Source organism: Salvelinus namaycush, chromosome 3, assembly GCF_016432855.1.
Source record: "Salvelinus namaycush isolate Seneca chromosome 3, SaNama_1.0, whole genome shotgun sequence".
Taxonomy (NCBI): domain Eukaryota; kingdom Metazoa; phylum Chordata; class Actinopteri; order Salmoniformes; family Salmonidae; genus Salvelinus; species Salvelinus namaycush.
This window is the reverse complement of record NC_052309.1, coordinates 80,333,431-80,346,140: the sequence shown is the minus strand read 5'-3', so window position 1 is coordinate 80,346,140 and position 12,710 is coordinate 80,333,431. Positions and strand designations below refer to the sequence as shown.

At 44.5% G+C, this 12,710-nt stretch overlaps 1 protein-coding gene across 2 annotated transcripts; it reads right to left on the bottom strand.

Moving 5' to 3' along the window:
- Nucleotides 1–1,932: 1,932 nt before the first annotated feature.
- Nucleotides 1,933–11,416, bottom strand: LOC120040178 (progranulin-like). 2 transcript variants are annotated; one of them, XM_038985428.1, is made up of 17 exons: nucleotides 11,296–11,416; nucleotides 10,135–10,275; nucleotides 9,728–9,865; nucleotides 8,921–9,049; nucleotides 8,667–8,751; nucleotides 8,472–8,578; nucleotides 8,096–8,246; nucleotides 7,883–7,987; nucleotides 7,689–7,780; nucleotides 7,307–7,549; nucleotides 6,672–6,882; nucleotides 6,460–6,551; nucleotides 6,078–6,320; nucleotides 5,338–5,667; nucleotides 3,851–4,093; nucleotides 3,352–3,597; nucleotides 1,933–3,138 (listed from the first exon to the last, which is right to left on the bottom strand). In XM_038985428.1, the coding sequence occupies exons 2-17, from the start codon at nucleotides 10,273–10,275 to the stop codon at nucleotides 2,995–2,997; spliced, it is 2,700 nt and encodes an 899-aa protein (XP_038841356.1). In that variant the 5' UTR covers nucleotides 11,296–11,416; the 3' UTR covers nucleotides 1,933–2,994. The 2 variants fall into 2 exon arrangements, with proteins under 2 accessions (XP_038841356.1, XP_038841363.1); XM_038985435.1 differs by having other exon boundaries at nucleotides 7,883–7,984.
- Between the last annotated feature and the right edge of the window lie 1,294 nt (nucleotides 11,417–12,710).

Sequence of the window (12,710 nt, the reverse complement as noted above, 5' to 3'; positions counted from 1 at the left end):
AGAGAGGAACCAGGCTATGAGGGGTGGCCAGTCCTCTTCTGGCTGTGCCGGGTGGAGATTATAACAGAACATGGCCAAGATGTTCAAAATGTTCATAAATGACCAGCATGGTCAAATAATAATCAGGAATAAATGTCAGTTGGCTTTTCATAGCCGATCATTAAGAGTTGAAAACAGCAGGTCTGGGACAGGTAGCACGTCCGGTGGACAGGTCAGGTTCTATAACCGCAGGCAGAACAGTTGAAACTGGAACAGCAGCAAGGCCAGGTGGACTGGGGACAGCAAGGAGTCATCATGCCCGGTCGTCCTGACGCATGGTCCTAGGGCTCAGGTCCTCCGAGAGAGAGAAAGAAAGAGAGAAGGAGAGAATTAGAGAGAGCATACTTAAATTCACACAGGACACTGGATAAGACAGGAGAAGTACTCCAGATATAACCAACTGACCCTAGCCCCCCGACACATAAACTACTGCAGCATAAATACTGGAGGCTGAGACAGGAGGGGTCAGGAGACACTGTGGCCCCATCCGATGATACCCCCGGACAGGGCCAAACAGGAAGGATATAACCCCACCCACTTTGCCAAAGCACAGCCCCCGCACCACTAGAGGGATATCTTCAACCACCAACTTACAATCCTGAGACAAGGCCGAGTATAGCCCACAAAGATCTCCACCACAGCACAAACCAAGGGGGGGCGCCAACCCAGACAGGAAGATCACGTCAGTAACTCAACCCACTCAAGTGACGCACCCCTCCTAGGGATGGCATGAAAGAGCACCAGTAAGTCAGTGACTCAGCCCCTGTAATAGGGTTAGAGGCAGAGAATCCCAGTGGAGAGAGTACGGCAGGACCAACTCGGAAAGATAGGTAGGAGCAAGCCCATGTAACGCTTTATAGGTTAACAGTAAAACCTTGAAATCAGCCCTTGCCTTAACAGGAAGCCAGTGTAGGGAAGCTAGCACTGGAGTAATATGATCAAATTTCTTGGTTCTAGTCAGGATTCTAGCAGCCGTATTTAGCACTAACTGAAGTTTATTTAGTGCTTTATCCGGGTAGCCGGATTCAAGTTTATTTTATATAGCCCTTCGTACATCAGCTAATATCTCGAAGTGCTGTACAGAAACCCAGCCTAAAACCCCAAACAGCAAGCAATGCAGGTGTAGAAGCACGGTGGCTGGGAAAAACTCCCTAGAAAGGCCAAAACCTAGGAATAAACCTAGAGAGGAACCAGGCTATGAGGGGTGGCCAGTCCTCTTCTGGCTGTGCCGGGTGGAGATTATAACAGAACATGGCCAAGATGTTCAAAATGTTCATAAATGACCAGCATGGTCAAATAATAATCAGGAATAAATGTCAAATAATAATCACCAATAAACAGACATTATGACAAATGTTTTTAGTTTTTAGGGATGCAACTGCATCTAGGGTATTGCGCAAGGTTAAATTGAGTTCCTCAGTTAGGTGGTTAACTGATTTTTGTCCTCTGACGTCCTTGGGTAGGCAGAAGGAGTCTGGAAGGGCATCAAGGAATCTTTGTGCTGTCTGAGAATTTATAGCACGACTTTTGATGCTCCTTGGTTGGGGTCTGAGCAGATTATTTGTTGCGATTGCAAACGTAATAAAATGGTGGTCCGATAGTCCAGGATTATGAGGAAAAACATTAAGATCTACAACATTTATTCCATGGGACAAAACTAGGTCCAGAGTATGACTGTGGCAGTGAGTAGGTCCGCCATAAAACCCACAGAAACCTTCCCAGTGATTGTTAATTAGTATCAGACGTTGAATGTGGTTTTTCTCCAACTGTAGTCCACTCGGTACTCACCTTTATCACCTCTTGAGTTTTTACTTGCAAGGCCTACTATAGTTACATCCTGGGCACAGATTTGAGTGAACACTGACCACAAACCAACACATGCATAGTGTACAATTGATTTGGCAATGACTTATTCTTTATTCAAATTTTACAGCAAATTAATTCCCTTTGGTAGCAACAGCCAGAATCATTACGGACTATTTAAAATGGCATAATTTCTAAAACACAAGGAAGTGGGATAATCCATCGCTTACTTAAAACGTGGTAGCAACAAGACGGAGGACATATGGCGCAGAAGGTAGCCTAGTGGTTAGAGTGTTGGACTAGACGGAGGGCATATGAGGCGGCAGGTAGCCTAGTGGTTAGAACGTTGGACTAGTAACCGAAAGGTTGCAAGCTCGAATCCCCGAGTTGACAAGGTACAAATCTGTCGTTCTGTCCCTGAACAAGGCAGTAAACCCACTAGACCGTCATTGAAAATAAGAATTTGTTTTTAACTGACTTTCCTAGTTAAATAAAGGTTAATAAAAATGAGGGAGGGTCATGTTTCAAGTTTTCCCAAGTAGACAGTATCAGTTCAGCCACAGGGTGGCATATTTATTTTATTTAACCTTTATTTAGCTAGGCAAGTCAGTTAAGAACAAATTCTTATTTACAATGACAGACTAATGTAAAAGGCATTTCAAAGGTATACCTGAAACTATGAGGCACAATGCACTTCACATGGTCAACTAAAAAAACACAACACTCTTCCTGTTTAAAAGGTAACATCAAACATTGTAAAACAGTACTAAGTTCTTGTCATTTATATGCTCCTCTGTGTCAATCTTGATAGTAGCTTACAACTAGTTTTATATCACATTCCAATCCTTCCCTGAGCCACAACCCTAAAAGATTGTTCAACATTGGTATCTCATTTTTGGAGTGATTTCAAATCCTTGATAGTTTCTGTTCATGAGCAAGCATGGGTATCTCTTGAAGTAAATGTAGTAACATTCCAAGCACCTACCAATGGTGCAAAATGTTACTTATTTTCACTTCCCTTTCCTATATATACACACTATTTTTCCTCTGTAAAAAACACAATTTGATATACTGTAACAGTGATATTAAGTTCCTGCGTCCCTTCATTAGTGCAATGCGTCTGGTTGGACTGATAGGTCTAGCCCAAAGTTGTCACACACGCAGGGCTCTCTTCTTGTTGGAGAAGAACACCTGCCAGTGGTCCCATTTGAAGCCAGTGGACTGGGTGCAGGACCGTCCCTCACCACAGGAGTAGCCTGTAGTGCAGCAGTGCTTCATGTCACTGCAGCACACCGCCTAGGAGGACAGGTGGAGGAAGACAGGGATAAGGTGGAAGGGAGAATAAAAAAAGAGATCGAGGAAGCAATGAGAGAAACCATATAGGAATTTGACTATTCAATAGAAGGAGAGTAGATGCCTTAGTCTTGAACTTCACTAACATTAGTATGACATTTTCATTTCTAGAAGTGTTTGTGGTGTCTGGTGAGAGGGCAGAGGAGTATATCATACATTTGGAACGGGACAGCAGGCCCATGTAGTGGCAGAGACCTTGCAGCATGTCTCCTCATTATTGCAGACAAACGGCCCCCCACAGTGGATTTCCTTCTCCTGTGAGGTCGGGGGCTCAGGCGCAGACACCCGAGTTAGGGGTACCGTCTGGAACTGAAGAAACATTCGCTTCTGGCAAGTCCCTGAGCCCATGTTACAGCTGTAGCCCTGTGGACAGCAGTGCTCCTCATCTGCACAGCACACAGCCTATACAGGGAGACAAGACAGATAATTATTTTTTATTTAATTTAACTAGGCAATTTACAATGACAGCCTACACTGGCCAAACCTGGACAAATGCTGGGCCAATTGTGCGCTGCCCTATGGGACTCCCAATCACGGCCAGATGTGGTACAGACATGAAAGGTTCCCCATGTGAGATAGCAGAGCAAAACTGTTTCTAGGGTTCTCTATATGCATGTGCATACCAACACACACCCTCGCTCACACAAACACACACCTTGTGCAGGGGGCAGCAGCCCCACTGTCCTGTGGAAAGTTGGCAGCAGCTGGAGCCTTCAGGGCATCTGTTCTGGGTGTCACACTTCACAGAGAGGGGGGCAGTGAGGGCACTGTCATCTGGCTCAGCTGCCAGCTTGTTGTACCATGGGATCACCACCCCACCCTTAGAGCAGGAAGTCTTGCGCATATCACATATGTAGTCTTTGGGACAGCAGTGCTCTCCATCAGCACAGCACACTGCCTGGGGAAGAGGGAACAGCGAGTAGTGAGGGAAAGGGCTTTCATTCCCTAAAATCCTTCCTCACTAGTTGGGAACACCATTAATAGTGCTGAGTGATTGACCAACATTTTGGTTATCAAGCAACTAATTGACCGATGTCAGTTAAAGTATTTAAATTCCATTTCGTTCAGTTTTTTTTTTTTTTATGAGCTCAATGCGCACGTTGCAGTTTCTTTAGAGATAAATCAGATCCAGCCTGAACTGTGAGATGTTGTAGGGGGTTGTTTCCAACAGGCCAATATTCTACATAGTTTAGCGCATAAAACATTGTAATTAACTACAATGACTATAATCCATTGCGCATTGACTTGTCCGGTCTGTGTTTCTTTTATGCCTGCTATAGAAGGGATATAGAGAGCGCTTGAGAAGCAGACCAGGCTGGGGTTTTAGAAGTCACTGGGACAAGTAAAAAAAGTGTCCTTACATTTTTTTTTCTTCTCCAAATCAAATTAAAAAATGTTTTCTCCAAATCTAAAGGTACAACCCAGATTCGAGCCAATGTCTTACGTAGTTGAACATGTTATTACTCCAACCTCGTGAAAGTGACAATCTTACACGTTTTCATTTTTATCAAAAATTACTATATTGAAGAAGTGCCTTTGATTTGATGGCATGAACAGGTGCAGTTTGGCATGTGATGCCCGTTAGACCCATTGGCATTTCTGCGCATGAGCTTAGCTAGCCAACGTCACCATGACATCGTCTACAAGCGTGATTGGATATTTCTATTGGTGAAGCAGTTTCTGCCTATCTTCATACTGTACTGTCTTTGGAGCAGCTGTTGCTTCGCGAGGTATCTCTACCTGAAAATACATGATCAAAGTGATTGCTAGTTGGTATTCAGCAGTCATAAAAGTATGCCTTATTTATGTTGAAGAACTACAAAATAGTGATTTTGTCAGACAGCATAGGCAGCAGCTCTATAGAGATGAAATGATTAATTGGAATGAAATAACAAAGTTATAAATTAAAACAAATGTAATGCACACAAAACCTAATATTTTATTAAAGTAAAGCAATGTGATAAGCAGTAAATGGGCAGTCACTTCCACCATGGGACTTTTATTGTTTTATTCTGTGCTGTTACAGCATTCAACCCAAATAATCAAAACCGAAATCCGTTATTATTTTTTATAATCGAACCGAAACCGAACAGACCTCAAAAGCACCAATTGCTCAGCACTAACCATTACTGTAACACTCACCTGTGGCAGTGGGCAGCAGCCCCATTTCTGGGTGGATTTCATAAAGCAGCAGGTGGCGTCCTTTGGGCAGCTGGTGTGGGCGTCACACTGTGTCCTGTGCAACTCCTCGTCTTCGTCATTTTCATCATCCTCTGTAGGCAGCTCCATGTCGTCCATCTGCACCCCCTGGTGGTCTGCGGGTGCCTCCTCATGGCCAGGTGCCTGGGTTGTGAGGGCGGGCACCTTCCCCACCATCGGCTCTGGCCCTGAGGGGCCATCACAGGTGAGGCCAGCCAGGTCACAGGTGGTGCCATGGGGGCAGCAGTGCTCGTGGTCCTCACAGCAAACAGCCTTAAGGAAGGGAAAGGACACACAACAAGCCTTTATAGAAATTATGTAGAAGTATTGCTGGTAGCAGAAGAGATTATGCAAGGTTAGAGAAAAGTTGTGACTCCCTATATTACCCAGTTTCCCAGTTCCACTTTTCAATGAAACATAGCCCCTCTTGCTATAAAAACAACATGTGGTTCAAGCTCCAAAACCCCTTTACAAGGCAGAAGAAAGGTTAAGATCACAAGCAGCAGCAAGCTGACAGGAGTAAAGAATGAGGAAGTGATATTGGGATGTCGTAAAGACCAAAACTAAGTGCCTCTTTGTTAGTCATACAGAATCTCTCACTGCATCGCAGAGCAGTCAAGTTAAGAGGCCATTCATTAATTTGCCTATCCACAGCAGTAGTAGCCATATCTATTTGTCCCTACCTCAGGCAAGGGGCAGCAGGCCCAGTCTCCTGACGCTGTCTTGCAGCAGGTGGTGTTGTCGGGACACACATGGGTAGGGTCACAGGTAACATCCCCTGGCAATTTACCCTCCCGAGGCACGGCAGGAACCTTCTTCAGCCAGGGCTCAGAGGGGGAGCCTGAGGGGTCGTCACACGTCTGGGCAGCCAGGTTGCACTTCTTACCATGAGGGCAGCAGTGGACCAAGTCACTGCAGCAAACTGCCTGGAAGGGAGAAGAGCCCAAACAAAAAGGGGAAGCTGTCACGGGACAAGCAAAAGACATGCAATCAGGTTGATCCATCTTGAAGAAATGGATTAGCTAAGAGAATGAATGGGCCCCTACAGTATGAGACATAGTATACCTGTGGCAGAGGACAGCATGCCCATCCTCCTTCCTGTGTTTTACAACATGTGGTTCCATCCAAACAGGCCGTTGACTCATCACAGGGAACGTCTGGAGAGACAGCAGGGTGTTAGCGATCAACACAACTGGACGAGCTAACAACATATTTAATAAAGCAGCAGGTGGTGTGGGCATCATACTGTGTCCTGGGCCCCTCCTCATCTTCATCACCTTTGTCATCCTCTGTAGGCAGCTCCATGTCATCCATCTGTACCCCTTGCTGGTCTGTGGCTGCCTCTTCATGATCAGATGCCAGGGTTGTGAGAGCTGGCACCTTCCCCACCATGGGCTCCGACCCTGAGGGACCATCACAGGTGAGGCCAGCCAGGTCACAGGTGGTGCCATGGGGGCAGCAGTGCTCGTGGTCCTCACAGCAAACAGCCTGGAGGGAGGAAGGGATAGACACACAACAAACATTTTCTGTCATTTAAGACTGTCACAAGCCTTTATAGAAATTATGTAGAGGTATTGCTGGTAGCAGAAGAGATTATGCAAGTTAGAGAAAAGTTGTGACTGCCTAGATTACCCAGTTTCCCAGTTCTACTTTTCAATGCTATAAAAACAACATGTGGTTCAAGCTCAAAATCCCCTTAACAATGCAGAAGAAAGGTTAAGATCACAAGCAGCAGCAAGCTGACAGGAGTGAAGAATGAGGATGTGATACTGGGATGTCGTAAAGACCAAAACTAAGTGCCTCTTTGTTAGCCATACAGAATCTCTCACCGCATCGCAGAGCAGTCAAGTTAGGAGGCCATTCATTAATTTGCCTATCCACAGCAGTATTAGCCACATCTCTCTGTCCCTACCTCAGGCAAGGGGCAGCAGGCCCAGTCTCCTGACGCTGTCTTGCAGCAGGTGGTGTTGTCGGGACACACATGGGTAGGGTCACAGGTAACATCCCCTGGCAATTTACCCTCCCGAGGCACGGCAGGAACCTTCTTCAGCCAGGGCTCAGAGGGGGAGCCTGAGGGGTCGTCACACGTCTGGGCAGCCAGGTTGCACTTCTTACCATGAGGGCAGCAGTGGACCAAGTCACTGCAGCAAACTGCCTGGAAGGGAGAAGAGCCCAAACAAAAAGGGGAAGCTGTCACGGGACAAGCAAAAGACATGCAATCAGGTTGATCTATCTTGAAGAAATGGATTAGCTAAGAGAATGAATGGGCCCCTACAGTATGAGACATAGTATACCTGTGGCAGAGGACAGCATGCCCATCCTCCTTCCTGTGTTTTACAACATGTGGTTCCATCCAAACAGGCCGTTGACTCATCACAGGGAACGTCTGGAGAGACAGCAGGGTGTTAGCGATCAACACAACTGGACGAGCTAACAAAATATTCCACAGCACTATTGTATTGTTCTAAGAAGAAGTGTAATGTCATACCTCCTGTCCTAATGAAGGGTGGAGAAGTACCCTCCCAAAGAGAAGCAGGACTCCTATTGGCTGAGGTGGTAGTGTCTGGAATAGGTGTTGTCACTTGGGCAACTTCTGAAAGCACGTACAGCAAAATAATCATATACACATTAACATCCAGATAGTGATTGGTACAAAAATAGACCAGGAAAATATGCCTTTTTTGGGGGGGGTGAAACCTACCATTCTGGTTTTCCCACTCTGCCCTCTTGCGGGCAGGGAACTTAGCCCACATGGGCATTTCCTTGTTGGTAGTGGATATACACTTGGATTGCTTGATGTCACAGGTGCTGCCCTCAGGACAACAGTGAATCTTATCCTCACAGCACACAGCCTGGTCAGTACACACAGACACACAGAGAATCACCTCATGATATGACCATATATAAACAAAGGGTTATCACATAGGCCATGCAAATCCTTGATTAGACATCTCTCCATGGAGTGATTACAGACACTGGAGAGTGTACATGTCACACATTCAAAGAACCAATATTATTCCTGACTCGCAAATCCATGATGGTAACCCCCTAACCCCCTCCATATAGCCCCCCTGTACCTTGGGCATGGGGCAGCATCCCCAACTCCCATCTGGAGTCTCACAGCATGTGGTTCCCTCTGGGCACTCAGACTCTTTGTCACTACACATCACTGCAACAACAGGCTCTGCCGGGGTGGAAGAAGGCAGAGGGGTTAGTGATGATGTTGCAACAGAAGCATAAGATGGCAACATGTGACTCCACAAGAGTCTAACCTGTCTGTTTGATGCAGGAGCTGCAGTCTGTGCTGCACTGGTGGCCTTCAGGACAGCAATGTTTCCCATCAGAGCAAGGCACAGCCTGTGTGTACAATAGATCAATTTACTATTCACTCAGGCCTGCATCCTAACTTGATATCTGTGCACATAACTCCAGTTTTTCCATTGACACCAATGTATGTTTATGTGAACCGTATAACAGTATGAATCTGGCGCAAAGGGCTAGATTGCAGCAGTGGTCAGGTTATTACATGAGCAACAGGACAGCAACCATAGCCTGTAGTGGCCTTCAGACAGGAGAACTCTTCGGGGCAGTGGGACTTGTCAGGGCAGATGTTATCATCCTCATCCCCGGCATATGCACTGATCATTCTGAAAGACTAGAGGGGTAGAAAAAATACATTAGACTTTTTCAATGACAAAAAACATGACTGATCATAGTATTTTTGATTTCCTTACGTTCATCTAGCTTAATTACATTGTTGGGGGAAAATGGTTTTGTTACAGTCTAATGCTATGTAAATGCTTGAGTTGAATAGTACTGTATGTACTTTTCACTGTTAATTTTCAGTTCCCTCTTCACACACCGCACAAAGGATTGATTTGTTTTTGCCTCCTTATCTCTGGGGCACTAAAGGCATAACCAGGCTGAATTCTAGTTCTGTCTATTTAGGCTCTAAAGATCTTATCACTCCCCTATCTTAGGTTGTGAGAACTGGTTAGAACCAATTATTGTTTGTATAAAGCTTTAAGAGAGGGGTAAGCAGTTCTTTGTGTAGATGAAGAATATAAATGACTGTGATTCTGGACATTTTTAAGTTCCTCTCCAGTTTCATCCAGAAAGTGATCTGTTGCTTTCTTGCAGTTGCTTGAATAAACTCTTATTGCTGATAAATGAGTTCTGCCTGATTCCTCCAATGTGTTTTCCTCAACAATGTGAATGATTGAAAACAGGAACACATATTGCCATGAAAGTTAACTGGTGTCATTGTTACAGTGCATTTCAACGTTGTCAATAGTCAGCTAAACTTTCTTCCTGGATTCACTGACATTCTTACTTTAGGATATATGGACTGTTTAGCAGAGACTCTCTCCACCCATGGTAGGGAGACAGTTCCATTCACACACATGGACTCATTCACAACGCAGAGTGTTCCCTCAGGGCAGCAGTGGGTATGATCCTCACAGCACTCAGCCTGAGATAAATGGTAAGAGTAGTTTGATTAACAAAGTGTGTTAGAATCTCACATCTTACAGACCAAACAGATACTACGAGAGAATGCTAGCACAAGGGTGCAATTAAAGAGGTATCTATTTCAGGGTAAGAGACAATGACACCATAGTCTACCTATTTGGTTTGTACACTTCTAATAGATATAATTCAGTGTACAAGGGTTATGGAACTCGGGTTCAGGCTGCAAATAAAGCTAAGGGCTAAGCTCTGCAGGCACCACCCCATACATACCTGATACATTGGGCAACATGCATAGCCATTGGAGGGGACCTTGCAGCAGGTGTTGCCCTCCTCACACGCCTCTCCACCTGGGCAGTCATCAGCAGAGACCTGGGCCAGCAGGACCATACAGAGCACCAGATACCTCTGCATCTGGAGAGAAGAGAGAAACAGAAATAACTTGTAACACAAACTGTATATTATATACATTTATTGTACAATCAATAACTGACAAATGTTATAAAGCTCTTTTGTACAGAAATGCATAAAATCACAACAATGGAGTCATCAGAACTAAATCTAGACAGAACTCTCACTTTCGTCTTAACTAGAGAAACTTTCAGACAATCTTCTGAGGTAGTGCTGTAGCCTACTAAAGTATATCAAAATTCCCCAAGCTATTTTCATAGATTCACTTCCTCTTATGTTCCATGGGGTGAGCTTCAGAAAGTTAACAGTTCCACATTCTTACCAAGACAAAGCCCTCCTCATATGCAACCACATTTAAAGAATGAATCTATGATGCAGAAAAGGGGATATGATTATACTGTTACTAAGTGTTGAGCTTCATAGGGGAGATCATTAAAGCAGTCTACCATTGATTCAATGTTGTTTAGGCTACTAGACACAAAAATGATGCAGCATACAGCATTTCTACTTTCAGTTTACCTGTTTTTATGAAAGGAAAATTCCCCTTAATCTGAGCCAAGTACCTCCCATAAGAGATACTTGCCTTCATTGTGGTATCAAGAGCAATAGGGAACACAGGTTAACCACAGACAATATTCACCTGACAATCAGTACTGTTCACTTACTGTATTTTGTGACAAGGTGGTTTCAAAAGGAGAAGAAAATGGGCTTTAACAGTTCCAGAAGAACTGTGGACCCCGACATATCATTTATATTGGCACACACTCAATCATGTTGGTCAGAATGTGCATTTAGAATTTTAAAAGATCGACCCACCCACCTAGGTCCATATTAAATGATTTGTAATTGTTATCACAAAAGACAATGACAACAACTTGAAAGCAAAGACAAGGATAGCATAAACAATATATGCAATTTAATTTGAAGTAGAACATTTGGTGCAATTTCACTTGAGAAGTTTAGAATTTAATATATTTGTCATTGAGATCTTGCCACTATCTAAATAAAAAAAGTTGACCTTACCTCTATCTCAGTGACTTTACAGGTGTCAGCGCTCCTTGACAATGTAGCCGACTTCTGAACGCGCTGAAGTTTCTCAACAACAAAATGTCGAGTAGAGGAAATATGTTCACGCCCCTAAATGTCTTCCTAGCTATTCGACATTCTGAATGGTTTACATAGGTGTCAATCTACCACACACGCGCCACTGACAGGTACTAGAAAAGCGTCAGTAGTTCAACAACTGAACAATTGAACAACTGCAGTAGTTCAAAGGACAAATACAAATACTGTCATTGGGACAAACCAATAATAACAGATAGGATGGAGGAGAAACAAGCAAGGGCAAGGACTCAGCTAATGTAGTGGGGCGTTTCGGACCTCACCAGTGGCTGCGTTACAGGTGTAGATGGGGGATATGACATTGTAGATTAGGAGACAGCTGTTGGCAATTAATTATTGGGTTCAACAGGGACATGGGGTGTCTCATCCTGCAAAGGGATTTTACAGGCATGCTGGGAACATGAGCGAAGACAGAACACAAGTTTTAGGTGGGTAATACCCAGTCGAAGGAGATGGGACTGTAATGAAGGGAGTTCAGTCTGACGGTAGTTATTCCTGTAAATCCACAATGGCTACTCCGGTCTCCAGTAGTTGATCTAGAAGTGCTGGAAAGACTACAGAATGATAGGGAGGGTGTTGATCCATCTGATTTGTTTAAGAGATGTCTGGATACTGTGTATCAGGATATTGTGAGGCCATTTACACAGATGGTTCAGGACGTACTGGGTCAGCGTTTTCGGTGCAGGAATGTGGGGTGGCAGTCAGGAAACATTTTACAGATTATCTGGCTGTATATAAAGCAGAGTTGATAGCCATACTGTTGGCCTTGCAGTGGGTGGAGGAAGTCAAGCCAGACAGAATAGTTATTTGCTCTGATTCATGTGCAGTGTTGATGAGTCTCCAATCCTTTAGGTCACGTAGCAGACAATGCCATGTTTAATGAGGGTCTACAAACCCTTGGCAAGATTAGACAGATGGGTATACAGATAAGATTTACTTGGGTCCCAGCCCATGTGGAGGGGAACGAGGCAGTTGATGTACTGGCTAAACAAGCACTTAGTAGTGGGGATGTTGTAGTTTCACTGAGCAAGGCAGAGGCAACAAGCCTGATATGGACAGTGATTGTGCAGAGATGGCAGGAACAGTGGAATAGAGATACGAAGGGCAGGCATTTATTTCAAGTACAGAGGCAAGTCGGGGAAGGGAGGACGCACATTTATAATTCTAACAGCTTTTTTGTTGGCAGAGTATTTAATTGTCTTAAAATATAGTTACATTTCGTTTAGCAAGGGAAGAAGTAAAATAACCAAGCAAGAACCGTGGTCAGACTAATGGAAGGCGTGTCTTGTCACGGCAGACGAATCAGGGGTTGGTTT

Bases quoted from the DNA above. Each gene is read 5' to 3' on its own strand.
- LOC120040178 (XM_038985428.1), bottom strand. From the start codon at position 10,275: ATGCAGAGGTATCTGGTGCTCTGTATGGTCCTGCTGGCCCAGGTCTCT. The intron at 8,752-8,920 runs GTAATAACCTGA...TTGTACACACAG, and splicing joins GTTGCTGTCCTGTTGCTCAT to GCTGTGCCTTGCTCTGATGG. The intron at 7,781-7,882 runs GTATGACATTAC...CTGTCTCTCCAG, and splicing joins ACCCTTCATTAGGACAGGAG to ACGTTCCCTGTGATGAGTCA.